Raw genomic sequence first — 26,460 nt, forward strand, 5'->3', positions numbered from 1 at the left:
GCTGATACGCTAAAAGAGGCAGGTGCCTCCAGCTGTGCTAAACGTACAACAGAGGTTATCTTGGCTGTACGCTAGCTCTGGACAAGCAGTTTCGTGAGGCGTGTTGGAATGACATGTGATTTGTCAGATGGGACTATATGGTCTTCCTGAGCATGTGTGACCTGCCAGATTTGTCTCTCTAGCTTGCTGGGTGTGCGTAGTCCATCATGAGAGCAGTTTTGGCCTACCAAGCGGGTTTGTGTAGTGTGTACTCACATTCTACATACTGGCCTGTGTATCTGTGTTCTGTATAGGTCCGTGAGCGTTGAGGTGACCGGAAGAACTGCTAGATGGGTCTGTTGGCTTTTTCATGTTTGGATATTACCGAGTCAATCTGAATGCTGTGTGGTTACTGTATGCACTAGTTAACAGAATTCTGAGATTGTGTTTGCGAGCTGTATCATGAATTTTACCCTCTACTAGGCCTAGCTTTACGCGATGCTTGTGAGGTGTTTTGTGCTTGTTACCCCCACTAAACCTGTATGTAAGCTATACGCGATACTTTTGAGCTGTTTAGCATGTGTGTAAGCTAGTGAGAACGGTTTCTGAGCAGTGGGATCCCTAAAACAATGTCTGACGTAGCTATAAGCTGTGAGATACATGTAAATACAGCCAAAGCTGCAGGGGACTGTAAAAGGGGTCCTGGGGTTATATAATTGAATATATATATATATATATATATATATATATATATATATATATATATATATATATATATATATATATATTTTTTTTTTTTTTTTTTCATACTATTCGCCATTTCCCGCGTTAGCGAGTTAGCGTTAAGAATAGAGGACCGGCCTTTTGAGGGGATATCCTCATCTGGCCCCCTTCTCTGTTCCTTCTTTTGGAAAACTGAAAGTAAAGAACCGCCTCTGAGCCAATCTTGAACGCCATTTCATATGAAACTACATTTCCCAATACAGGTACGAGTTACTCTTTCTCGCCTGCACTCAGAACTTCGTCAGCCCTCTCTCCATTAGAACCATCGATTCAACATACCATAGGAACCCTCATGCCCAGAGTGAAAACAGACAACACTTGCCACTCAACTATCCAGCACTTACCCCAGAGCAAGCTGAGTGCCCTTAGAATACAAATCGGTATCAGGTTTAAATAGAGAAAAAAAGGAATCCCTCAGTCTATAAAAATATTTTAAGTCATTTTATCATAAGTTATAAGTACATAAAACTAAACGAGTTGCAACAATATTTTCATAAATTTCCATGATCATACACTCGTTTGCACAACACCACATATCTAATAATCACATATTTCTAGAAAGACGTTTGAAATACTGACCTATAGAGAATTTTAATGCCGACTTTCATAGATTTTGTTCATTTGAAGTTCTTTCTGAATATCGTGTTTCAAGTTTACCCCAAATCTTCTCCCTTTAGTGTTCTGCCTGTTTTCGAATTTTACACTGGCGCACAAGTTACAAACTGCTGCAGTCCAATTTTTGAGATACAAGAATTACATGTCCAAAACTAAGTTAATACTGCTTCCCATCTGCACAGCACTTTTCTAAATTGGAAATGCAGTTTCAACTACGAATAGTCTCCCCTAAAAATGACCACCAACATCCATTTTCTACACTACCTATAACAAAGAAAAAATAGCGACCTGAGCCACGACATGGACTTAACTTTACATCATCATCTCTCGGTTATCAGGTCCTCTGATTGCCTTGAACATTTCAGGAAACGTGTCCCAGTAGTACTCTTGTAGATATCTGAAGCATGCTTACTTACCAGTGATTAAAAGAAGGGCACCATCGATTACGGTTTTATGATCATCCATAGAGTAATTATTTGCTAAGTTTACGTTAGTTTGGGTGATAATATGGTCGTCCCGCCCTTATATCTCTAACATACCAACAGCCAACGACACCCCACAGTACACAGACACTGTCTGAATACGTTGACGAAGATTTTCCCCCTGACATTCTGGTAAGGAGATCTGGTGTCTTGGGTTCGTGAGGGCTGAAGCCAGCAACATACCCTCTCCTGGTGAGGAGGAACTGCTGACCCACTGCCATTCCCCCACACTCTTCCCTCGAGACCACTCAAATCTTGAGTGTGTGGTCCACGCACGCACGCCCATCTCAAATACATACACACGCACAAGTCAGACGACAATAATTCATTAAAAAAGATATTCAAGGTTGTCTATATTTCATATAAAAGAATATCATAAAGTCCTTTTCCAAGTTTAGATGAAGTAAATGTGGATGTGGATGAAGTAAAATAACTTTCCAAACAGCGGAAGTAAAGAAAAATAAACGAATATATAAATAGATAACTAAATAGATGATACTGAGGAAAAGTGGTGTCGGGCGCTCAGGGCCGAGAAATAATACATAACATGAACATTGCTGCTGGCGAGTGTAATTCACTGAAAACGAAAACTTTTAGCTCAGCGTACGTTACTGCATATGCTTTTGTTCGCGCCGTGTTCGACGCCTTAAATTATGAAGAAACTATATCTTAAAAGTATGATAAAACATAATAAAATGGAATGAACCAATTTGCAACTTCTTTCAAGGATCAGGATGGGTTTTTTATCCAGACTATCACGGCGTCCTCTGCAAATAACCACGATGCTGTGTAAAATGTCATGGTGTATGATACAAGCAATCACGATATTGTACGCGAAATATCATGCTGCTCTTTGCAAATAATGATATTGTTCTGTGCAAATAATTATAATGTTCTCTTCGAACAATCGCAATTTTCCATATAGAATATCACAGAGCTTCATGTAAACAATCACAATGTTCTATGTACGTCCTGGTATTCAATGCATACCATCGCGTTGTCTTATGTAAAATATCAGTTTCATGCAAACACGATATTCTATGTAAAATATGGCGCTCAGTGCAAACATTCACGCTGTCTTATGTTAAAATCAGTGTTTTATGCAAACAATCAGTTTTATGTACAATATTATGGTATTTTACGTAAACAATAAATACAAAGCATTTTTACCGCCCTCCAGTTTTCGAGGCAATATATAACACAGAGGCTTAGTTTGTCCAGGTACAAATATTCCATCTTTCCGCCAGCCACAAAATATACGTAATACTAGACACTATATGAAAAAAATATATACGGTAAGTCGCTGTCTCTCGCGTTAGCGAGGTAGCGCAAGGAAGCAGACGAAAGAATGGCCCAACCCACCCACATACACATGTTTATACATAAACGCCCACACACGCACATATACATACCTATTAAATTTCAACGTATACATACATATACACACACATACATATACATACATACACATGTACATATTCATACATACTGCCTTCATCCATTCTCGCCGCCACCCCGCCACACATGAAATGGCACCACCTCCCCCTGTGTGCTCGCGAAGTGGAGGTGGGAGAAGCAGACGATGACATACTAGACTGCATATATGATAAATATTTCCTACGCAACAGCAGGAGATTCAATTTTGCAATCCAGTAATTATATCGGCAAAGAACACGAAATAACGTAATCCAATTCCGTATAAGTGTGACCTTCATAAATATTTACGCTTACATTCTAGTCTAATATACTGGAGAAAGCTTTCTGCAGGAGGATACCTTAATATATAATACAAATGTGAAAGGAACGTGTGAAGCAACACCGGGTGGCGAGTTATGTATGAATTTCAGGACAGCAGGTTCATACAACTTCAGAGTTACGCGGCCAATGTAATATATTACACGAAAGTGCGCTTGGGAGCTCATAGGACTATATATATATATATATATATATATATATATATATATATATATATATATATATATATATATATATATATATATTGCCGCTGTCTCCCGCGTTTGCGAGGTAGCGCAAGGAAACAGACGAAAGAAATGGCCCAACCCACCCCCATACACAATGTATATACCTACACGTCCACACACGCAAATATACATACCTATACATCTCAATGTACACACATATATACACACACAGACACATACATATATACCCATGCACACAATTCACACTGTCTGCCTTTATTCATTCCCATCGCCACCTCGCCACACATGGAATACCATCCCCCTTCCCCTCATGTGTGCGAGGTAGCACTAGGAAAAGACAACAAAGGCCCCATTCGTTCACACTCAGTAGTCTCTAGCTGTCATGCAATAATGCCCGAAACCACAGCTCCCTTTCCACATCCAGGCCCCACACAACTTTCCATGGTTTACCCCAGACGCTTCACATGCCCTGATTCAATCCATTGACAGCACGTCAACCCCGGTATACCACATCGATCCAATTCACTCTATTCCTTGCCCGCCTTTCACCCTCCTGCATGTTCAGGGCCCCATCACATAAAATCTTTTTCACTCCATCTTTCCACCTCCAATTTGGTCTCCCACTTCTCCTCGTTCCCTCCACCTCCGACACATATATCCTCTTGGTCAATCTTTCCTCACTCATTCTCTCCATGTGCCCAAACCATTTCAAAACACCCTCTTCTGCTCTCTCAACCACACTCTTTTTATTACCACACATCTCTCTTACCCTATTATTACTTACTCGATCAAACCACCTCACACCACATATTGTCCTCAAACATCTCATTTCCAGGACATCCACCCTCCTGCGCACAACTCTATCCATATCCCACGCCTCGCAACCATACAACATTGTTGGAACCACTATTCCTTCAAACATACCCATTTTTGCTTTCCGAGATAATGTTCTCGACTTCCACACACTCTTCAACGCTCCCAGAATTTTCGCCCCCTCCCCCACCCTATGATTTACTTCTGCTTCCATGGTTCCATCCGCTGCCAAATCCACTCCCAGATTTCTAAAACACTTCACTTCCTCCAGTTTTTCTCCATTCAAACTTACCTCCCAATTGACTTGATCCTCAACCCTACTGTACCTAATAATCTTGCTCTTATTCACATTTACTCTCAACTTTCTTCTCTCACACACTTTACCAAACATATATATATATATATATATATATATATATATATATATATATATATATATAAAGGAATGATTTCACGAACTGAGATAGTACCATTGATTCATAATCATTTATCTTTCTTCTACATGTTTTGCTGAAGTATTACCTTGCAATTTTCCGAAGACTAAAATACAAGACGAAAAGAATTCAAAATAAACGTTTTTGGCATTAAACGTCATTACCGGTAATTAACAGGATGTATGAAGATTGATAAAAGAAAATTTATGCAAATTGTGCAACTCCAACGATTAAGGAAATTAAGCCAATTAATGTTGTCATAATTAATTTGGGCCAAACATTGTATTTTTTCTCAGCAACATTTCTGGAGGCAACGAGCAGCTGATGTGATTTTGGCCGTTAACTTCCCTACTCCAATGACGGCCCATCAGCTGCAATGTCAGGACTTTGCATGTCTTAATTCCTGTTTACTCGTCTCTTCACTCTCCCTCTACTGCCTTATAGTATCTACATCTATTTCTAATCATACAGATGCACTGAAAATTATTCAATAACTTTTATGATGTGCAAATGTTACGAAAATACACTTTACTCACGAAAGGTGGAAGCGGCGTGAGCTCCTGGCCTGCTTGGTAGCGCCAGGTACCAGTAGGTTCAAAGCAGCGGACGGTTATTTGAACACCAGAACACTTCCGAGAGACGACTCGACACTTTTTTAAAAAGAATTTTTACGCACGCCATCCAATAATCCTGTTAACAGTCTCTCAGTAGTCTTGCACACATTGTCCGGCCTGTTGAGACCATCCACTCAACGGGACTCCCAGCCGAGCACAAGAGAAGCAGGCAGTTGCTTAATTGTTTCTTCAATGATAAACGTTCGTGAATATATATATATATATATATATATATATATATATATATATATATATATATATATATATATATATATATATATTTCATCTATTTATATATTACTCATTACCTCTTTTAGAAAGGATTCTCTTGTTTGCTCAAGACTCGTTTTCCAGTGGCTTTCTGAAACTGTAAGACTGCGCTACAATCAGCAGCAGGGACAGGATAGATTCTTTTGAAGTGAGAAGTTCTTGACATATACAAATACAATCATAAAACCTCAGTACCCTTTATGGGGCTCTTACACCTTCAACGCTGCATCCACGCAGGGAAATAACAGAAACCTTTGGTCACTTAATTTGACTGTTTACGGAGGTCTGGACTGCAGGATTTTACCAATAACGTGAGTTCTGTTTCGGTCCGTCTCAGGTGCGAGTAGATGTGGTGGAGACGAACCTGGCGGCGCCGACGGAAGGCGTGTGTGTGCGGCAGTACCTGACGGTGCAGGGGACGGTGTGGCGGCCCGGCCTCCGGCGCCTCTGTGGCACCAACAGCGACACCCACTGTAAGTTGTCACCACCAGCACCACTCCGCCTCCAGCTGGAGGAGGAGGGAAGGGGAATGTTGACACGAGCAGAGAAAGCAAAAAGAAAACGGGATGGGAATAATGAAATCATGGAGCAATCATCATCAAATATAACAAGTGAAAGACGACGAAATTGCTTGTTATGGTATGCGTAGTTCACAGAGTGACTAATCCAAGAGGAAACAGTACAACTCCTGAGGGTAGAAACAACGTCTGGGGAACAAAACCAGCGGTACTGATACCAGTAAGACGTAACAGCAATCCTGTACCAAAGGTGTTTCTCATATCTTACGAGAGAGAGAGAGAGAGAGAGAGAGAGAGAGAGAGAGAGAGAGAGAGAGAGAGAGAGAGAGAGAGAGAGAGAGAGAGACTGGTCCTGGAGTAGAACGCGTACAGATATGCTAATGATTCTCTCTCTCTCTCTCTCTCTCTCTCTCTCTCTCTCTCTCTCTCTCTCTCTCTCTCTCTCTCTCTCTCCGGGTATGGGGGATCAATGTTTATCACCCCTCAAGCACGACGGTTCGACTCTTGGGTATGATGGCCCGAAATCTGATTCGACTTTTCAGGTCACGGCAACATACCCAAGGGTCGTACCGTCGGGCTCACTGATTCATCACACTGAAGAAAATGGTGGCACTTCAGTGAAATGTATACTGGGAGTTGTAGGGCAGTGGTAACAGCGTAATGACATCAGCAGTGACAGCTGTTGTTGGCAGACGTTACAATGGTAATGATGACGTTGGCAGTGCCAGGGGTTGTGGATATGCTGCTACAGAGCCACAGGTCGTGGTGTCAACAGTAGCCACACATGCAGATCTGGAGGTCATACAAACAGAGAGCGGTGTAGCTGACCATAAGAGTCGTGGTTCTTGTGTGCAAGTCAAGGCAGCAGCAGTCATAGACCAAAAAGAAAACCAGTAGAGTGGAATACATGTTGAGAGACAACAGCCAACATAAAATTAAGCATTAGCAAAATACCCTCAAGGCAAAATATTTCTTTTTCTTTTTACAATTTGTGGTGAAAGCCATATCACTGGCTTTATTTTTTTTGTCTATATTTCTGTTATTCACGAGTGTTATATGTACAAAAAGTTCCATTACTTGTAGTCATAAGCATCTAATGTATATCTTAATTGTTGACCAAATAACTGCACACGCCCACTGAACTCTGCTGCTGCTCACGTCTTCCCGTGGCCACAGTTTACCTGGAGGTGGAGGAGGGCGTGCCGGCACCTTACGTGGAGGTGGCGGTGGCGTCGCAAGCGGGCCTCAGCTACCGGTGGGGGCTCTGGATCACCCAGATAGACTGCCTCAATCCCTCACCCCTCAGAGGTAAGACCCTGCTGTAGCTCCAGTCATAATACACCTCCGTCAGGAGACCCACCTGATGTTAAGCCACACCACCATGACTCTCACCATCATGGAACTACAGGGTAGCCAGGTCTACCACAGTCACGGAGCCATAGAAAGTAGTGAGGGATGCTCTATGCTACAACCATAGTGGTGCTATGTTCAAGGGTCTGCTGGGCCTGACGTCACGGCCAAACATACAGTAAACACTCGTGGATGGCAGGAACACGAGATGATAGTAATAACTGATGCCTTGTCATCCACAACACAGACGTATGCATTCATGTATTATAACACATGGCACATATAAAAAGGGTTAAGGGACGGGACAACACGGGTGTACAGTAAAACTTTCTTCTCCAACACACGAATAGCAATCTCACACACACACACACACACACACACACACACACACACACACACACACGAGAGATGGGGTTCCACAAGTCTAGAACTCCTTCCCAGTACACTACAAATAAGTAACTGAAAATATGTAGTTACATATGCGAGCGTACGTGCCCATGAGGAAGGATGGCTTATCATTGAAATACGTAAATAAAACCAATTCTACAATTCTGAAATATCAAATTAGGCTGAAATTTCATAAAAAATAAGTACTATTACTCATAGAATATAAGTCACTAATGGACAATATTATCAAAGTTTTACAATTGTGTAAACAATAAACATACTGTGTTGACTGCTCAACTGCCTCCTTCTTAACTCTCCCTAAACCATTACTGTTCTGACCTCGTGCCTTGGACTTCGCGGTCTCATGTTTTCTCTTGTATCACATTCTCTCAAAATACATAATCTTTAATTCATTATCTTTCGTCTACCTTACTTTCGTCCCTAAGACTTCGCACCACAAACTATACCTTCCATTTAACACCTCCACGGCTCCCCTGACCCTATCTTACTAACACCATATACTCATATCCCTCCCTACACTTCCACACATTCCTTTTCCCGTACACACTTGTTATCCTTACATCTCCTTCCCCACACGGGCGCTGCCTGTGCTTCCTCCATGATGGCGGTCTTCACCCGCACCTCTCCTGGACCTGCCTCAGTATCTAAGTTTACCCTCGCCTTCCTCACAGCTCCTACCGGCTGCTTCCAGTACTTCCCGGAGTCGTCAGGAGTTCTCAAGAGCTTCAGCTTCGACGACGGCCAGTACTACGTGGACCAGCACTACCGGCTGTGCCTGGGCGTCGCCCCCGGCACCTGTTCCGTCACCTTCACGTCACAGCCCCGTCACTTCATGATAGAGAAATACGGCAACACAGACGAGGTGAGACTAACACATACTGTCCTTTCCTCAGGCCGTTCCGAATCGAAATACTATAAGCGAATCTACTATTCTCATCCCTTATAAAGTCGAGTCATAATCACACGTAAAACCCGGCAGAGCATACTGCGAAGCAACGGCAATAGAGCAATATTTAAGATATTACATTAAGGTATATAAATATCACAGTACCGTAACTATATGAAGGCATGACAATATGAGAATGAGCAGCGGTTGGTTTCAAGTCAGTGGTAAAGTAGCTAAATAAGCTCAAGGTCTGTGACCATGGTGGACAATGCTCTCAAAACTAATGGATATAAATTGAATCTGTAAGGACATCAGATCCCTCCAGAAAAAAATACAAGTTCTGAGTGATATGAATCTTGATACTCGGGCACAGGAGAGCTACTGATCTGCACAGGTCGGTGAGGCATGTGGACAATACTGAGGTGCTGGAGGGTCGGGGGAGGTACGAGCAACAGGTAGCCGCTGCCACCGTCCCGTCCCCCCGGCCAGTGTTAGCATTCCCATAGCGTCAGGCCACGGGTTCTGCCACCTGGCCACTTCCTCATTCCCAGGATAGATAGTTGTGGGAGACATACATCCCCCTCTCCCCCTAGAAGAAAAAGAAAATCTCCGCGGCCCTGCTGCCCTAGTATATAATGGGGCTCCACTCCCATACTCCCTTCACTCCCTGAATGAATGGAGTCCCACTCACTACTCAGGCTCTTTAATCGCTGGAATGTGGTGGCTGGTTGGGGTGGGACACCCCATTCCATCTCTTCCCCGAATAGTGGTCATGGGGTGGGACGTTCACCTCCCCATCGTCATCCTCCAGTCCCATAAACGTATGAGTGTCGTTCATCCCCATACCCAGAAAACGTTCCGGATGGGAACTTCTGCTCCTCAGAGGTCCAGCATTATCGAGCTTCGAGAGGCTGTAGTCCCGGGACGCAACCAGTCTTGCCCCTTGCCCTGCAGTCCCAGGTCGGGGTCAGTCCGGTCCTACCCTGCCCCTTACCCTGTAGTCCCAGAACGGGACCAGTCCCGGCCCCATATTCCTCCTCCGCTCGGAGCCACATGAATGGTGTCTTTCATCCCTCATCTTTAATCCTATCATGCAACTCCTCCACCTCACCCTATTCTCTGCGAGGCCAACAGAAATTCAACGGTAAGACCAAGTGCTGACGCAGGGTGAGAACTCTTTGTTCTGGGGTCATAGTGGTAGCCGATACACTGACTCACACCCTTTGACTGGGACGATACTGTTCATTATAACATCGAATTTAACTGACCTCGTTGTCTCAAAACACTCACAGTATTCGTGTTTCTGTCTATGAACGTGAAACACCTTACAGGCGATGCCTCGAACCCCTACTGGGCATCCAAACCTCCATAACTGTGCGTTAAGGATCAGGTCCATAATGTATGTGTGTGTGTGTGTGTGTGTGTGTGTGTGTGTGTGTGTGTGTGTGTGTGGTGTCCCCAGCGAGCGTCAGCGTTTGCCTCACGTAAACTCTGCACAGCATACTGCGAAACAACGGCAATACACCCCCCCCCCCCTGCCTCCGCCTCCTACTCCTGACACAAAAGCAAAAGAAAACTCGTCACAACTTGAGATTGGATGTGTCCTTCGTCAACACAGGTTTTCGTCCGTACGAGTACAATATTTGTATTCATAGCTACAAATTTGCATATAGATTAATACAAATAAACATACACACTGACACACACATATAAACACATAATGTACATCCATGCACAGCAACGAACACAAATACAGAGTAACACACACACACACACACACACACACACACACACACAGGATCAGGTGTTGATGAGGTTGTGTGCCGGTAGGTGCCGTTCGACCGGTCGGGAATGAGCTCACTGTACTGCGTGCGGGACTACCTACGGATCCCGGAGGGCTCGGCCGACGGCAGCCTCTACACCGCCTCGCACGACCGCTATTGTGGTGGACACCTGGCCCACACCCACGGCGCCGCCGCCCCCAGCCCCGTCACCAGTGAGTACTGCCTGCCGCAGACACGGAGACAAAACTGCAAGGCAAAGGAATGAGTGGAATGGAACAGAAATCTGTGCGTATGTTTGTTTGGCTGTATATGCAGTTATTTGTGTGTGTGTGTGTGTGTGTGTGTGTGTGTGTGTGTGTGTGTGTGTGTGTGTGTGCGCGCGCGCACGCGAGCTAGCAAGAGTACAATGAGAGATGTAGATAACATACAAAGGAGCACCTCACCACAGACACTGACAATAATCACGGTATCTTTCCTAATTACCGTCGAGGCAAGGGACCTCTCCCCTCCATACCCCAGTATGGTTTATGCAGTGAGGTCTGGGGCGGACGGAGGGGTAGCCAGGTTGTGGCACACCTTTGGTTCCCTGGAGGACCATAGGTTACCAGCCCCACACATAATGACCCTTCACCCACTCACAACCTAACTCATGTCACCGTTTGACCTCTGTCCTCCTTCGTGCATCTCTTTAATCCCTTCAAGGCCTGTGGTACGACCCTTGATCTCGACGGTACGACCCCCAGGACGATGAAACGACCATTGAGAACGACGACGACATGACATCAAATCTGAAAGCTAAGGATAAAGGCCAAGCCATCATATCCCAAGATCGTAGCGCCTCCGTGTACCTTGGAACTCAATGGTCGTACCAACGTGCTGAAGGGTCATACCATCTGCTCAAGTGGTTACCTTTCATGACACACTTCTTCCACCGTCAGTCAAGTGTCCTTCCCCCAACCCCACCCTCTCACCAAGTGTATCATGCCCCTGAGCAGTTCCTATGCCACCATGTTCTTCCTGTGTCCCCCGCTCCCGGCAGGTCGCGTCACCAGCAGGGTGGTGGCACTGGAGTTCCACGCCGGCATCCCTCACAAGTTCATGGCCAAGGCTCATGGGCCAGGCTTCAAGATCCTCTACCAGCACAATCCCTGCGTCCCCCAGGTACGTCAGGTCCCTTGTTCGTAAATGTTACTTCATTTGTCTCGGGTATTTTTGGCACTTCTTCAGGTCTACCCTTTATCATCAGTGGATGCTTCTTTTTTAACTTTTCTTCAATGTTCTCTTCTGCTTATGCTGTATTTTTCTGGTATTACAGCGGTCCGTTCTCCTCATTTGTTGCTTTGTTCTCTCCTGGCTCTCTTATGTTGTCCTCAGCTGTTTCCTTGTTATACTGTGTTCCATCATGGGAACCCATGGCCACCTCTGCTGCATAACCCTCCGTCAGATGGGTGGGACTAGGAAGAGTCCGCCAGCAGGGAGTTGCATGCCATCACAATCCCTCAAGACAGATGACCGGGAGACATAAGGCTGAGGGATGACCTACATCCAGACGCGGCTGAATGCAGTCTCGACAACTGATGGACGAGAGAGAGAGAGAGAGAGAGAGAGAGAGAGAGAGAGAGAGAGAGAGAGAGAGAGAGAGAGAGAGAGAGAGAGAGAGAGAAGGGGCAGAGGAAGGAAGGGAAAGAGATGGCAGGGAATATTGTCAAATGTTCCTCACTCTTTGAGCCAACCAACAACCTAACACTGAGCGATACTTAGCTACTTGTAGCACGACGGTACCATCATGCTTAAGGATGGTACCACCGTAGTGAAGATGTTGAATGACATGGAGGAAACACGCACATCGACCGCCAGACAAACATGTTAGGGACATATTGGCGGCAACTAAGCATAAAGGACCTCTGAACACACTAATCTTCTTCATCTTCCTAACACACTATAACACTGGAAAAAGAATTGATATGCAAAAGCCATTTCATTGCTGGTGACACGCATAAAGTGATATTACCAGCAGAGGAACATCATATCAACTGCTGATCCTCCACCTTCATGACACTTCCCACTACAGCCACGTCCCGTACGGTTGTCGGCAGGCGGATAAACTGATTTTGTAGGAACCTTAGACACTTGAGACTGAGGGAACACGTTGGGCTGGTGTTTGTTGCCTTGATTTTCGGTACCAAGAACACCTGAGGCTGGTGGTAGCCTTAGTTCCTGGAGCCTGAAACACTTGAGGATGGTACTAACTTTGATTCCCGATCCCTGGAACACTTGAGGTTGGTGGTAACCTTGATTCCCGGTCCCTGGAACACTTGAGGCTGGTGGTAACCTTGATTCCCGATCCCTGGAACACTTGAGGCTGGTGGTAACCTTGATTCCCGGTCCCTGGCCCTGGAACACTTGAGGCTGGTGGTAACCTTGATTCCCGGTCCCTGGAACACTTGAGGCTGGTAGTAACTTTGATTCCCGGTCCCTGGCCCTGGAACACTTGAGGATGGTAGTAACTTTGATTCCCGGTCCCTGGAACACTTGAGGATGGTAGTAACTTTGATTCCCGGTCCCTGGAACACTTGGAGTTAGGGGTAGTCTTGATTTTCAGCACCAAAAGCACTTGAGGTTGGTAGCAGCTTTGATTCCCGGCATAGTTTTGATTTTTGTAGCAGCTGGGGATTCTGGATCTCAGGTCTAAGAGTGGGCTGGACTGGAAGAACTTGGGTAACCGGGAGCGTTTGGCAGTCTGGAATGTTGTCAGTGACTAAAACAGTCTGGGTTCTAGACACTGACCAAGTTACAGGTGTGAATAATGGAAGTAACTGGACTCTTGGAGCAGTTTGCACACCTGGGAGTGCATGATTCTGGTGCTTTATCAAAATAGGCATAAATTTCTTTGTGTTGTTAAATTTGGTTCTAATTTGTCCATAGGTACGTGACGTACAGCCACCAATATCCTGACAATAACTCATAACGAGGTGTTTCTCCCACAGGACACCCGCCTGCAGCAGGCGCTGCCGGACACCCGCAGCCAGCGTCCTCCGGTTACCCTGCCTCCCCCACCCATCCTGAAGGTCAGCCAGCCCTCAGTATTGACCCTCCTGCCATAGCCTTAGCTCATGCAAGTCATGTCTCAGACATGTCAGTAATGGAAACTCTTACCGTATTTTGGGGGGTCAGATATGTACCTCATACGTGTGCAATGCATACATAATTTTGTTCACTTTCACAATGAGGCGTAAGAACACACTCTGGCCAGCCTTGACACGGTGGAGCTGGTACACATGCCCCGAGTCATCCAGGTTCCTGGAAGACAACACCATATGCCTTACACAACGCAAGGTTCACACTGACTACTAGGTACACACTCACAACCAGGGAATCAATGACAACCAGGTACATTGACAACCAGGTAACCACTGCCAACCAGGTTCATCCTAACTACTAGGTACAAACACTCACGACCAGGTAGTCAGCGACAACCAGGTGCACACTGACAACCAGGTTCACACTGACTACTAGGTAATCACTCACAACCAGTTAGTCAATAACAACCAGGTACACATTGACAACCATGTACACACTGGCAACCACAAACACACTGGCAACTACGAACACACTGACAGTCAACATCAAGATGAGAGATTTGTCGAAGTAGACCAACACCAGAACTAACCCTGTGTTAATTTACGATAAGCTAAAGGTCCTTGCTTGTTTCTGGAGACGAATCTCAGAACCAACCTTAGATATGACTCCGTCTCTTAAGTCTGTAATGAAAAATACTGCCGCAGCCGAGTTCCTTTTTAACCACCATCTAAAGTTAGGGATTCCTGAGGGTTGTAGTGGCGACAGTAATGTTTGAACTTACGTGAGATGTTAATCCAATCACTTTCATTAATGCCCGCTGGACTTCGTGCTGTAAAACTGCACACTGAGAGCTATCATTCCTGATCCTGTAGCGGAGGATCATAAAGAGTTACTCCCCAGATTTTCTTCGGCCATCCTCCTACTTAAAAGTATCTCGTTACCTGTAATGCATGGATGATAGAACCGTATTTGTTACAGTAAGTAATGCCATATGTTCCAGGTAACCCTCTCACCGCACCTCAGTCCTCACCGAGACCACGTGATGACCAACCGTCAGGGACTCCTCCAGGCACCATTCTACCAGCGACTGGCGTCGTCCCACCCACTCTTGTATGACCCAAGCCACACCCGCCCGGGACAAGCTAGCCTCCAGGGGGACCTCACAGGTCACCCCACAAGGAGGCAGGAGTTCGACTGGCCCTCCTACCTCACCAGACTCATGCACTACCGCAGGGAAGATCATCCAAATGGACCGGTCCCTCGCCCTCAACATCCACAGCCGACGAAGCAGAAGACGCAGGTGTTCCATCCTCCACAATTACCACACCGGCCCCGACCACCACAACTGCATTCCCCGTCCCGGAGGCTTGAGGCTCAACACACTGATTCGTCACATAAGGAGACATCCCAGACTATGGAAAACAATGTTACAGTGGATGGCCAACAGAATGGAACAGTGAGTCCAGATTCAGAGTCGAGATTGCCTCCTTTTCAGCTACTCAGTCATCCTCAGGACCTGATAAATCATACACCACAGGAATTTCTCGCCGGAGGCTATATATATATATATTGACTGATTTATTAATTTATTTCGTGCGTGTGCCATTTCTGAAGTGTTACGAACTGAACGAAGGAGTGAGTGCAGGTCAGCCCGGGACTGCTGGCCTGAATGTGAGTGAAGCAAGTGCTCCACGCCACACACCATGAAGTTGCCGTCGCCCATAATCCTCTCTACACGTTCGTTGGTGAAGTTGTTGAAACAGTAATGGTAGACTTAGATCTAATTCTAAAGACAGTTTCTACTTTTTGAGCGGCGATTCTCAATAGAAAATTTACATCAAAAGTGTTTCTGACAATGACATTTACGAATGGTAATCGAGCATGATAATGCAATCGAAAGAAAACTGAGAAACATTTACAAGTGACACATCTATACACATGAAATAATAAGATATTCTCGAGGAAAATACCCAGCACTGATATGAACCTTGCCTGATAAGAAACTTATACCATAGTAAACGGAAAATGTTACCGATAAATAGCTACTGAAGTGCCTCTGGACAAGTTCACAAATCCTTATCAGTGCAAGTAGCAGCCGATTGCACTGGAGAAATGCTGTATCTCTGTCGAGGTGCGACGGAAGTGGATCAATCCGTCTCGCCATTCAAAGGCACGCCTAAGCTGGGCCCAGAGACCACCTGGGCTCCCGGCCAGTGGGAGGTAACCAACCTTACCGGAGCCTCAGGTTATCACATTTCCCAGGAACCACGTCACATGCAAATTGTAGCAGGAAATTATCGCATATGATTGACTCCAAAAGACGTGTAGAAACTCTACTCCTTTGAAGTAAATGTGGATCAAATACTTACATATGTACTATGAGATGTTTTGGAAAGCCCAAACCTGCTGATATAAAGTCACTTCATTGAGGAGATTAAAGTACATGACTCATATTGGATGTCTGGATTTCATTTTTCGGTGTCAGGTCCAACCGCCACCTTCTCCTCTTCCTATGCTGTCTATGACCTGCCCGGTCACACAGGAGGTCCAGTATTGCTTCGTTATAGCGAGCCCTCTTTCCCTACCTGGTGACACAGGAGGCTCGATACTGCTTCGTTATACCGAGCTCTCTGTCCCTGCTTGGCTACACAGCAGGCTCGGTACTGCTTCGTTGTATTGAGCTCTCTGTCCCCGCCTGGCGATAAAGGAGGTTCGGTACTGCTTCGTTATACCAAGCCCACTTTGCCTGCCTAGCTACACAGTACACAGAGGGTTCTCGTAATGCCTCGATCACGCCTGATGCAAGACTTTGTTCCACGATCGTACAATAATGACCTCATTCATGTCGTTGATACTATTTCTGCCTGACTCTTACTTAAAAGAATACATTAATATCTAAATAAAGAACATTCCTGAAGGATCAGACCAAACGCAAGCTCGATGAATTTCACGTATAACAAAGACTTTCCCCTTCGATAGGTATGGGTATTTGAGAATCCAGATTTGCAATCCAATTATATACTGGCTGGACTTGGCGTTTACTGCTTAGCCTATGAATCCAGCGGTGACCACGGGGCTCACGAGGTAATCCTTACTAATGGAAGGGCAATCGTATAGGGGTCTGGTTGTGAGGACTTTACTGGCAAATGTCTGTATGTGTGCCGTGGGTTCTTGCTTCAGAATACAGGTTCCCTCCTACAGTGTCGTACGTTAATGGATTGCTGCGGTGCCGACAGACAACTCCTGAACACAACTGCAGCGTCGGCACGAACAACATCACATCTAAAACGACAATTTCTCCAGGACGAGCATTTTCGCCAACATCGGCTTATAAATATTGTGGTGTGGAGGCAATATTCTCACCGGCTCGGTCCCACAACAAGCTAGAATTGGATAAAAGGTTTAACTCCCGTAAGCCCACTTATAATTACAGTGCTTTACCAAAAGCCATTTGTATTCTTTAACTGTCACACGGAATGATTCCAGGGTATCTCCTCTAATGTCCTCCTGCTGAACCAGGTAGGAAAACCCAGGGAGGGTATGTTACATGCTCAATGAAACTCTATGTAAAAGAGACTTTACATACACGGATTTTGTCCTGACTCTCATTGATGACATTAATCAACAGGAATGTTGAATAATGACATGAATAATGAGGCTATATGAGGAGATGAATGAGGTAAAGACACAGCAACTGGATCAAATCGTTGACCCTTCACATCTGCACATACTCAAGGACTCTCGATCAAAGTAACCCTTCACAGCTGCACATACACGAAGGCTATGCACCAAAACGTCATCCCTTCACAGCTGCACATACACATGACCTATCTGTGTCTTTCACGCCATAACAGATCTCACATACGGCTATTCATGGCACCATCCTTCGAGTGTCTCAAGGAAGCGCACACGTAACATGTGTGACTTACAGGAGCCAACTCACAATAACTTCGCCAGTCAAATGGTGCTGGCTGGTCAAGCCAAGCCAATGGCTGCACACTCGAAAACAAGCGATCCCAACATCACCTCCCTGCTCACTCTGCCCGTCAGCGTCATGCAACCCAACAACCTGAACTGCTTGCGCACGACGGGACGACCCTTAAGCATGACAGTAGGATCCTTGAGTTACGACAATACGACTCTTCGGTACAATGTCGTGACCTTGAAGGGTCGGGTCAAATGTTACACCATCAAAGCCAGGCCAGATGTTAAGCTAACATGCTCATGGGTCGTTCCATCACACTCAAGGGTCGTACCGTAGTGCTCAAGGGTCGACATAAAATGCCAGAGATAATACACCCTATCTCTATAGTTCAACAAATGTTGAATACCACTTGTACAAATACTGTGGATTTATTAATCTATTAATCAGTCTATGAATTAATCTACTTAGGAGCATAAACACTATCTTCCCATTACGAGATAAAGAAAAATATATCAATTGATAAACGAGACAGTATGTGGGCCATGGTGGCACTTTCGACTAGCCTTTATAAATTCACACAGGTTCTGAGAGAAGGCTACACGCAGTGCAACAGAGGCCACATGTATCCTACCCTGTACGGCCCTGCAAAAAAAAAAATCTGCTCATGTCAGACTCAAAATAAGCATGGTGGCCTTCGTCAATACTGAATTTCCTCGTCCACCCTAAACTTACGGGTCTTTGATACAGAAAATGGATGATACTAGAACAAGCCACCCAGTCCCAATTTCTCTCCAGTGGTATAAATGTTTCCCCAGACACGTGAGTGCATCTCTGTATGACTCGTCCTGACGGCTCCCTCTTGCCCTCTTCTTGATACCCTGCGAGAGACATTAGCCGTTCCTCCGGCCTCCTCTGCCTCACTCCTTCCCAAGGCCACCTTTTTTGTACCAGAAGATCAACGACTAATGTGAAATCGGGCACACAACCCTCTACCCTTGCATGATCCACCTTCTGCCTCACCGCACAGTATCCTTTTGATAGCATTTAATCCTACCAATACACCTTGCTATGGTAAGACGATCTATACCTCTGTAATCCAATACCCTTCATACTATTAACTAGATAAATACACCTTGCTATGTTCAGACGATTCATTCCTCTGTAACACACTACCCTTCGTTCACCTTGACACAGCGGAGCTATCACTACCATCGTTAAACCCCCCCCGACCACTCGACCGACCACTCTCATACTGCCAGACACACACTGCAGAACTCAATCAGCAGTAGCTTATCTCCACCACTCCTCACCACCCGACTCACCACCGCCTATCATCCTCGGATTCCCCAGTATCTTGGGCACAGTGCCGCTCCCCTTACCGTCTGCTGCGTCGTCTGACTCCTCCTTACCAATAAAGCACTCTCCACACCTCTCCCTTACCTATACCATACTCACCGGAGCTCCACTCCCATCGACATATATGAGTATGTAAGAAAAGGAATATGTATGTGTGTGTGTGTATGTGTGTGTGTGTGTGTGTGTGTGTGTGTGTGTGTGTGTGTGTGTGTGTGTGTGTATGTGTGTGTGTGTGTAACGCAGTTAAGTGTTCCCAACGATCACGACCAGTTCATTTGTGACTTGAATCCTAGATGATGTTAGAGGCACCAATGTTACTTCAGCAGCAAGGTTCCAGATGCTGAGATCTGCAATCCTTCAAGTCTGTGCACACACGTATCTCCTGAACCACGGGCAAGTGTGTCCATGATGATTATTCATGAGCGTCCCCTTACAATACCTCGCACGTATCATGGAAAGAAAGCCAATATAGATACGACCAACAATAACAACGAACAAACTGTATCAGGGCATCTGGTATCTCCTGCCTGCAGCGTCCTGCTACACTTCCACTCTAATAAAAGTTGTAAATGATATCCACCTGAGCCCAGGAACCCCATCCACTCGAGGGACATACAGCCCTCAGGACCCCTCACACCTGGAGGCAGGCAGAAATCCAAGGGTCACCCTACGTCAAAGTGGAGGTGGTCCGAGTGCTGTGGTGTGGAGAAGGCCAGCCGCCAACCTCAGGATAGAACTCGTAAGTAACGGACCTCAAGATTACCGTGCACCCAACTGGATGGCTAACAATACCATTCGTCTACACACGTCACAGCGTTGTCAAATGGCGACAAACAGAATGAGAGGAACTCGTTACTAAGGCTATCGCGACAGCAATCCATTAGCAGTCATGTAATAGACTAGATACCATTCCCAGCCCGTCAGTCAAGCTTGCAATTCACTGCTATGTAGCATCACCGTCTACTGTGAGGTGCTGGTGTCACTGTCCATGTCAGGCAAGTCCTACCGAAGGGTATTAGGATCTCCGAGCTGCAGAAGTTGTGGGCGCTGAGGTCACTCACCCCACACCCTGAGGTTGAATAAGTGTTTAGCATTACTCATCCACCGAGGTAAAATAAGTGACCGCAAGACTCATATCTCGTTCACTGAAGGAACAGGAGATAGGAAAACATGAAATGAAATACACTTCACTCATTTACAGAGGGAACACGAAATAACATATGCCTCCTCACTCATTTACAGAGGGAACACGAAATAACACATGCCTCCTCACTCATTTACAGAGGGAACACGAAATAACATATGCCTCCTCACTCATTTACAGAGGGAACACGAAATAACACATGCCTCCTTACTCATTTACAGAGGGAACACGAAATAACACATGCCTCCTTACTCATTTACAGAGGGAACACGAAATAACACATGCCTCCTCACTCATTTACAGAGGGAACACGAAATAACATATGCCTCCTCACTCATTTACAGAGGGAACACGAAATAACACATGCCTCCTTACTCATTTACAGAGGGAACACGAAATAACACATGCCTCCTCACTCATTTACAGAGGGAACACGAAATAACATAGCCTCTCCACTCACTTCCTGTGGGAATCACATTATAAGAATGGACTAAATCAGCACAGTTGTGTTAGTATTAGCAAAGCGCCAGATTGGATGTGCGGGGAAGTATGGAACTGGTACCAAAAAATGAGTTGTGGGGCCGATTTCCATACAGCTTACAGGGCCGATCTGTAGACGCCTACAGCATCCCCAGAGGAGGGTACGAACAGGGTCATGCAGGCATGTTGACCAAGGTATGGCAGAGGTGGTGTGTGAGGGAGATGAGGGAGGGTATGGTGTGGAATAGGATGGCGTACGGGACGATCGTGTGACGACGAACTGTAATGAAAGAATTTGTGCTGTGAAACGTCCTGACGTGGGGAGTGGTGGTGGTTGGGGGTTGTGTTGTTGTGAGGGTGACGAGCGGTGGTTGTGGAAAAATTGTGGTCAAGAGCTGTGCTGAGAAAGTCCTCGGGTTGTGGTGTGGGCAACAATACTGTGTTTAACGAGGCAAGGGTGTTGTAATGTGGACGCCCGTCACGCGAGAATGCTTCAAACCACAACGAATCCTCCGAACCAAATGCTTCGTTGAGGTCATGCAAATGAAACATCGTAAGCAGATATAAAAGATATCCAGACCCACAGGTGAACATGCAGGGCACCACACACCTGCTGAGTCATGACCATGATGCAAAGACAAGTCAACAGGAGACAGAAGCCAGTCCTGTGGTATGGGCAGAACCCAAGTACAATCACACGTTGCATAACATGATATATCGGGTACAATCTTGAGGTTATACCACAACCAGTATGTGACCTTCCCCGGGTTATACCACAACCAGTATGTGGCCCTCCTCGGGTTATACCACAACCAGTATGCGGCCCTCCTCGGGTTATACCACAACCAGTATGTGGCCCTCCTCGGGTTATACCACAACCAGTATGCGGCCCTCCTCGGGTTATACCACAACCAGTATGTGGCCCTCCTCGGGTTATACCCTGGGGAATAAGAGCCAAAAACTGTTTGGACCCCGAGGGTTGGAAGGGTTGTGCGTCCCTGGGCCGCCGCCCCCCGGGGCCACCCCGTGACGCCGGAGAGCACACTCATGTCCCAGGACGGACTCCCCACCGTCCACCAGTCAACACTTCCATGTACAATGGCCGGGGAACCCTATCCTGTTTTTGAAATGATCCGATTATTATGTCACGCACATCATACGTACCGTGAGTGGCAGACTTCAGGAGAGCAAGTCTCTCTCTCTCTCTCTCTCTCTCTCTCTCTCTCTCTCTCTCTCTCTCTCTCTCTCTCTCTCTCTCTCTCTCTCTCTCTCTCCCACACAGTACAAACCCTATGACTCTCTAAGAGAGACAGAAATCATCTAATCGATCTCCTATCACGCCCGCTGCTCTTCCCATGTGAAAGTATGCATCCGTTCTTGAGAACGTCCGACTGCATCATTCTAAATAAAAAAACAAAAAAACTATGGAGATAATGAATTACCAATGTTACAACAGCCAAGATGGGTGTATGTTTTGGGTAATCGCTGGCACTGGACCCCATGCTACAGTTTGATGTCATCCAGGCAGGAATATGAGTGGCCGCTGACAGGAGTGGTCGCTCGCGCTATGTAGATGTTTTACAACTGAAACAATAAATACAATTTCAAATGGGATCTAATGACGCGTGGACGTACGTATGCTACATGGAACATTAGAGGATTAACTTTAAACATAAAATCGATAAACACTTCCAATAGTAACTGCAATTTCTGTATTTGTGTGTGTGTGTGTGTGTGTGTATGTGTGTGTGTATGTATGTGTGTGTGTTCTGCTTGAAGTATATCAACCAATTTGCTCCAGGCTTAGTAAGACTACAGGAAACTTTTAAACCCCATTTCACTCTTAAGTGTATACTTTCCCTCCTGATCAAACTCTGGCGACCACTGCTCTACACAGTCTCAGTCATACTCAGGAACACATCCGGTCTTCCTATAATACCAACATGCCCTTCATGTTAACCTGAGACAAACCCCCCCCCCCTCTCTCTCTCTCTCTCTCTCTCTCTCTCTCTCTCTCTCTCTCTCTCTCTCTCTCTCACACACAAACACAAACACACACGCACACCAAGGCCAGGGTTAATGCAGCAAATAAGAAGTGGCATGATAGTACATAATGTTTACGAGATGGGGCCCTCACGAACGTAGAACTCCCTCCCCGTGCAATACAGATGGGCAATTGCACACCTTCCTACGGTGCACATCATTATGGGGAGCTCCCCTGACGACACAGACGTCTGCTGACGTTCGCGGGTGGCAGTGATGACGATGACGAGGGTGAGAACCACGAACTGATATCAACCAATGAGGATGTATACTGGGTCCTGTGTATCTTCGACTGTAACGGTCTTGCCGTTGCCTGGGCGTGTTGGTATACCTCCCTCCCGGGCCTGCTGCGCGTGTCCTCACTCCCCCAGGACCACCGACCTGAAGAGGACACCTATCGTTACAAAGACATGTGAAGCCACTTACTCGAAGCGGCTCGAGCGACCCTGAGGCCTCGTCCGGGACGGTGTGAATCTCCCTACAGCCGAGGAGGCTGCCATCCATCACCTGTGTACAGGGCCAGCTAACCTCATACACACCAACACCGAACTTAAAAGGGTCTACGTCTTTGTAACAGAGAAGCATCGAACTGGGTTCTTACACTCCGAGGGGCCACATCGGCGTCTTACACCATCCAGAACTTTGGTTTAGGTTATAAGTAAATGAAACCAAACTGTTTCATTTCCAGATGTTCAAAAATATCTGCCCTCCTCTAACGAAAGCTCAACCAGCGTGCTGTTGTTACAGCTGCGTACATAGGCACCCCAGCACACAGGTGTACAGGTGCTCAGATGTCTACCCCGCTAGAGAGTAGTGTCGGTTCCTCCGCTGTGTTGACCCATCAGAAACCGCCGCTAACGGGGCTGGGATGTGTATATTTACCTCCCGGCCGCCACACGACCTGCACGTGTCAACATCGCTCAGCTGTGTGATCCCAGGAGCGTATTGGAGGTGGGTCGTCGGCCGCTCCCATCCTCAGGAAATGGTCAATGAGAGAGCAAACACATTTGCCTTTCAAGGATCCCCATTGAAAGGCAAACTTCAAGGACTGCGTTAAGAAGGACGAATCGTGGTCTTCATATACTCTCTCTCTCTCACATACACACACCTCTTCCTTGTATATCAACTGACTGTTACATTTCTCTCTTGTGTCTCCCCTGATAATGAGATTATTACACGAAAGTGGACTTGGGAACTTGTGTTGTTTCATTTTCCCCGTGGACTCTTCAGATTATATATAAATATATATATATATATATATATATATCATACAAAGCTCCATCAGCCAGGATCGAACCTGGGACCCCTTGTGCAAGAGGCAGGCATGCTAACCGCTAGGCTAAGGGACTGTATAATAGGAAACAATTATTCTAAATACTAAGTACTCGAATACCCTTCGTCTCACTATGGTGAGCAACGGGGTCTATCGGTTGTTTCCGAACAGAACACATAGCCAGCTGATAGCGTTTTACCGAACCTGACTGTACAACGCGGAGTTATATGAATACGAATAAAGTGTATATGAACGCGCACCTTCATAGAACATACAAAGCTCCATCAGCCAGGACCGAACCTGGGACCCCTTTATTCGTATTCATATAACTCCGCGTTGTACAATCAGGTTCGGTAAAACGCTATCAGCTGGCTATGTGTTCTGTTCGGAAACAACCGATAGACCCCGTTGCTCACCATAGTGAGACGAAGGGTATTCGAGTACTTAGTATTTCGAATAGTTGTTTCCTATCATACAGTCCCTTAGCCTAGCGGTTAGCATGCCTGCCTCTGGCACAAGGGGTCCCAGGTTCGATCCTGGCTGATGGAGCTTTGTATGTTCTATGAAGGTGCGCGTTCATATACACTTTATTCGTGTATATATATATATATATATATATATATATATATATATATATATATATATATATATATAATGATATGAACAAAAAAAAAGTAAGGTAAGCAAAAGAAAGCGAGGTAATCTAGGTGGGTTGCGCGTTGGTGGAGCGATAGCTTAAGAAGCACTATACTGTAGGCGGTTGTCGGCCGCTCAAGATAAGTGCACCCTGCCATACCAGGAACTTCACTCGGGTTTAGCGCACCTTAGAACCACACAGTTCCCGCGCTTCGCTCTCTCCATACCCACGCTTACGGCAAATCTGCATCAAGCACACAAAATCTAAACTTCATTAATATGTTTTTCCCCTTAAAAAAGCACGATATGAGTAACCATTATGGATTCAGACTAGTAGCTTAGGAGTGCCACGACAGAAAACAATGAGACCGTCTCTATTGGTCAATACAAACTGGTTAGGTGTCCTACTGGTTAGCCTTTTGTTTCCGATGGTCTGCTGCTAAAGACGTGACTCAAGAACGATAAAAGTACGAAAGCTCAGAAAAAAACTGTAAAACAATCTCTTTCGTAAGAATTTCAACGACTGCCTGAGAAATATTGATGAAACGGTAAACGTGATTATATATATATATATATATATATATATATATATATATATATATATATATATATATATATATATATATATATATATATATATGGCGGATGGCTGTGATAGATCCGCTCTACACAGAATTCATTGCTTATATAACACAACTGGTAATATATAGGGTACAAGTGTCACCAATCGTGTTCAAAGGATTACTGGATCGTTTGTAGGTGAAGGTTAAGATGAATCTAGGAAGATCATTGGGTAAAATGAAGAGATTCTCGTCGTGGGAATAGTTTTACGGAAACAGAAGAAATGCTATGTTGATATATTTTGATTAAAAGACATAGGGTAAATTTAACACTACTAGACTCTCGGAAATTCTGACCCTTTACAGTACGTATAGGGAATTCTGAATGCTTTTTAGAGCGTTTAGTACGGAAACGGCGTTTTGGTTGACAGTGGACGGCTCTCCTCTGTATTGGGAGACGAGAAGCAGCAGGGAGAGGCTCCCCCATGCTATAGCATTCCTCTGAACCAAACCAGACTGTCCGACACAAGACCTCAGGCAGGTCTCCCCTTGGTTACCAGAGAAGAGATCTATGACGTCTCGATCCCCGAGGGTCGGTCCACACTCAAGGAAGGTGTGCACCCTCACCTCGCAGCCGTGCAAACTGTGGCACAACACACAGGAATGCAACTGCATGAGAAACAGACACCCAAGAAAATGCCATCTTCAGCTTCTTTTTCTAAGCTTTCTTCCTCACCTTTCCTCCCATAAGGGAAAACAATTGAAACCAAGATAATGTCGTCAGCCACAGAGCATGAGAAACCAAGGTAATCTGGCCAGCCAGAGAGCAAGAGAAACCAAGGTATTCTGGGTAGCCAGAGAGCAAGAGAAACCAAGGTAATCAGGAAAGCCAGAGAGCAAGAGAAACCAAGGTAATCAAGCCAGCGAAAGGAAGAAAAACCAAGGTAATCTGGGCAGCCAGAGAGCAAGAGAAACCAAGGTAATCAGGCCAGCGAAAGGAAGAAAAACCAAGGTAATCTAGGCAGCCAGAGAGCAAGAGAAACCAAGGTAATCAGGCCAGCGAAAGGAAGAAAAACCAAGGTT

The 26,460-nt window shown here is 45.6% G+C and overlaps 1 protein-coding gene across 1 annotated transcript in view; it reads left to right on the forward strand.

The window, feature by feature from the left end:
- The window catches only part of LOC139747356 (uncharacterized), a 42,816-nt gene extending 19,492 nt beyond the window's left edge, over positions 1 to 23,324 (forward strand). Inside the window, 13 exon segments of the mRNA XM_071659563.1 lie at positions 6,271 to 6,406; positions 7,628 to 7,759; positions 8,881 to 9,071; positions 10,926 to 11,091; positions 11,919 to 12,040; positions 13,867 to 13,947; positions 14,961 to 15,513; positions 16,044 to 16,180; positions 16,940 to 17,044; positions 17,892 to 18,106; positions 20,982 to 21,060; positions 21,452 to 21,552; positions 23,096 to 23,324. Coding sequence (XP_071515664.1) covers positions 6,271 to 6,406; positions 7,628 to 7,759; positions 8,881 to 9,071; positions 10,926 to 11,091; positions 11,919 to 12,040; positions 13,867 to 13,947; positions 14,961 to 15,513; positions 16,044 to 16,180; positions 16,940 to 17,044; positions 17,892 to 18,106; positions 20,982 to 21,060; positions 21,452 to 21,552; positions 23,096 to 23,324 — 2,247 coding nt within the window.
- The last annotated feature ends 3,136 nt before the right edge of the window (positions 23,325 to 26,460 follow it).

The sequence above is a fragment of the Panulirus ornatus genome, chromosome 68, assembly GCF_036320965.1.
Source record: "Panulirus ornatus isolate Po-2019 chromosome 68, ASM3632096v1, whole genome shotgun sequence".
NCBI lineage: Eukaryota > Metazoa > Arthropoda > Malacostraca > Decapoda > Palinuridae > Panulirus > Panulirus ornatus.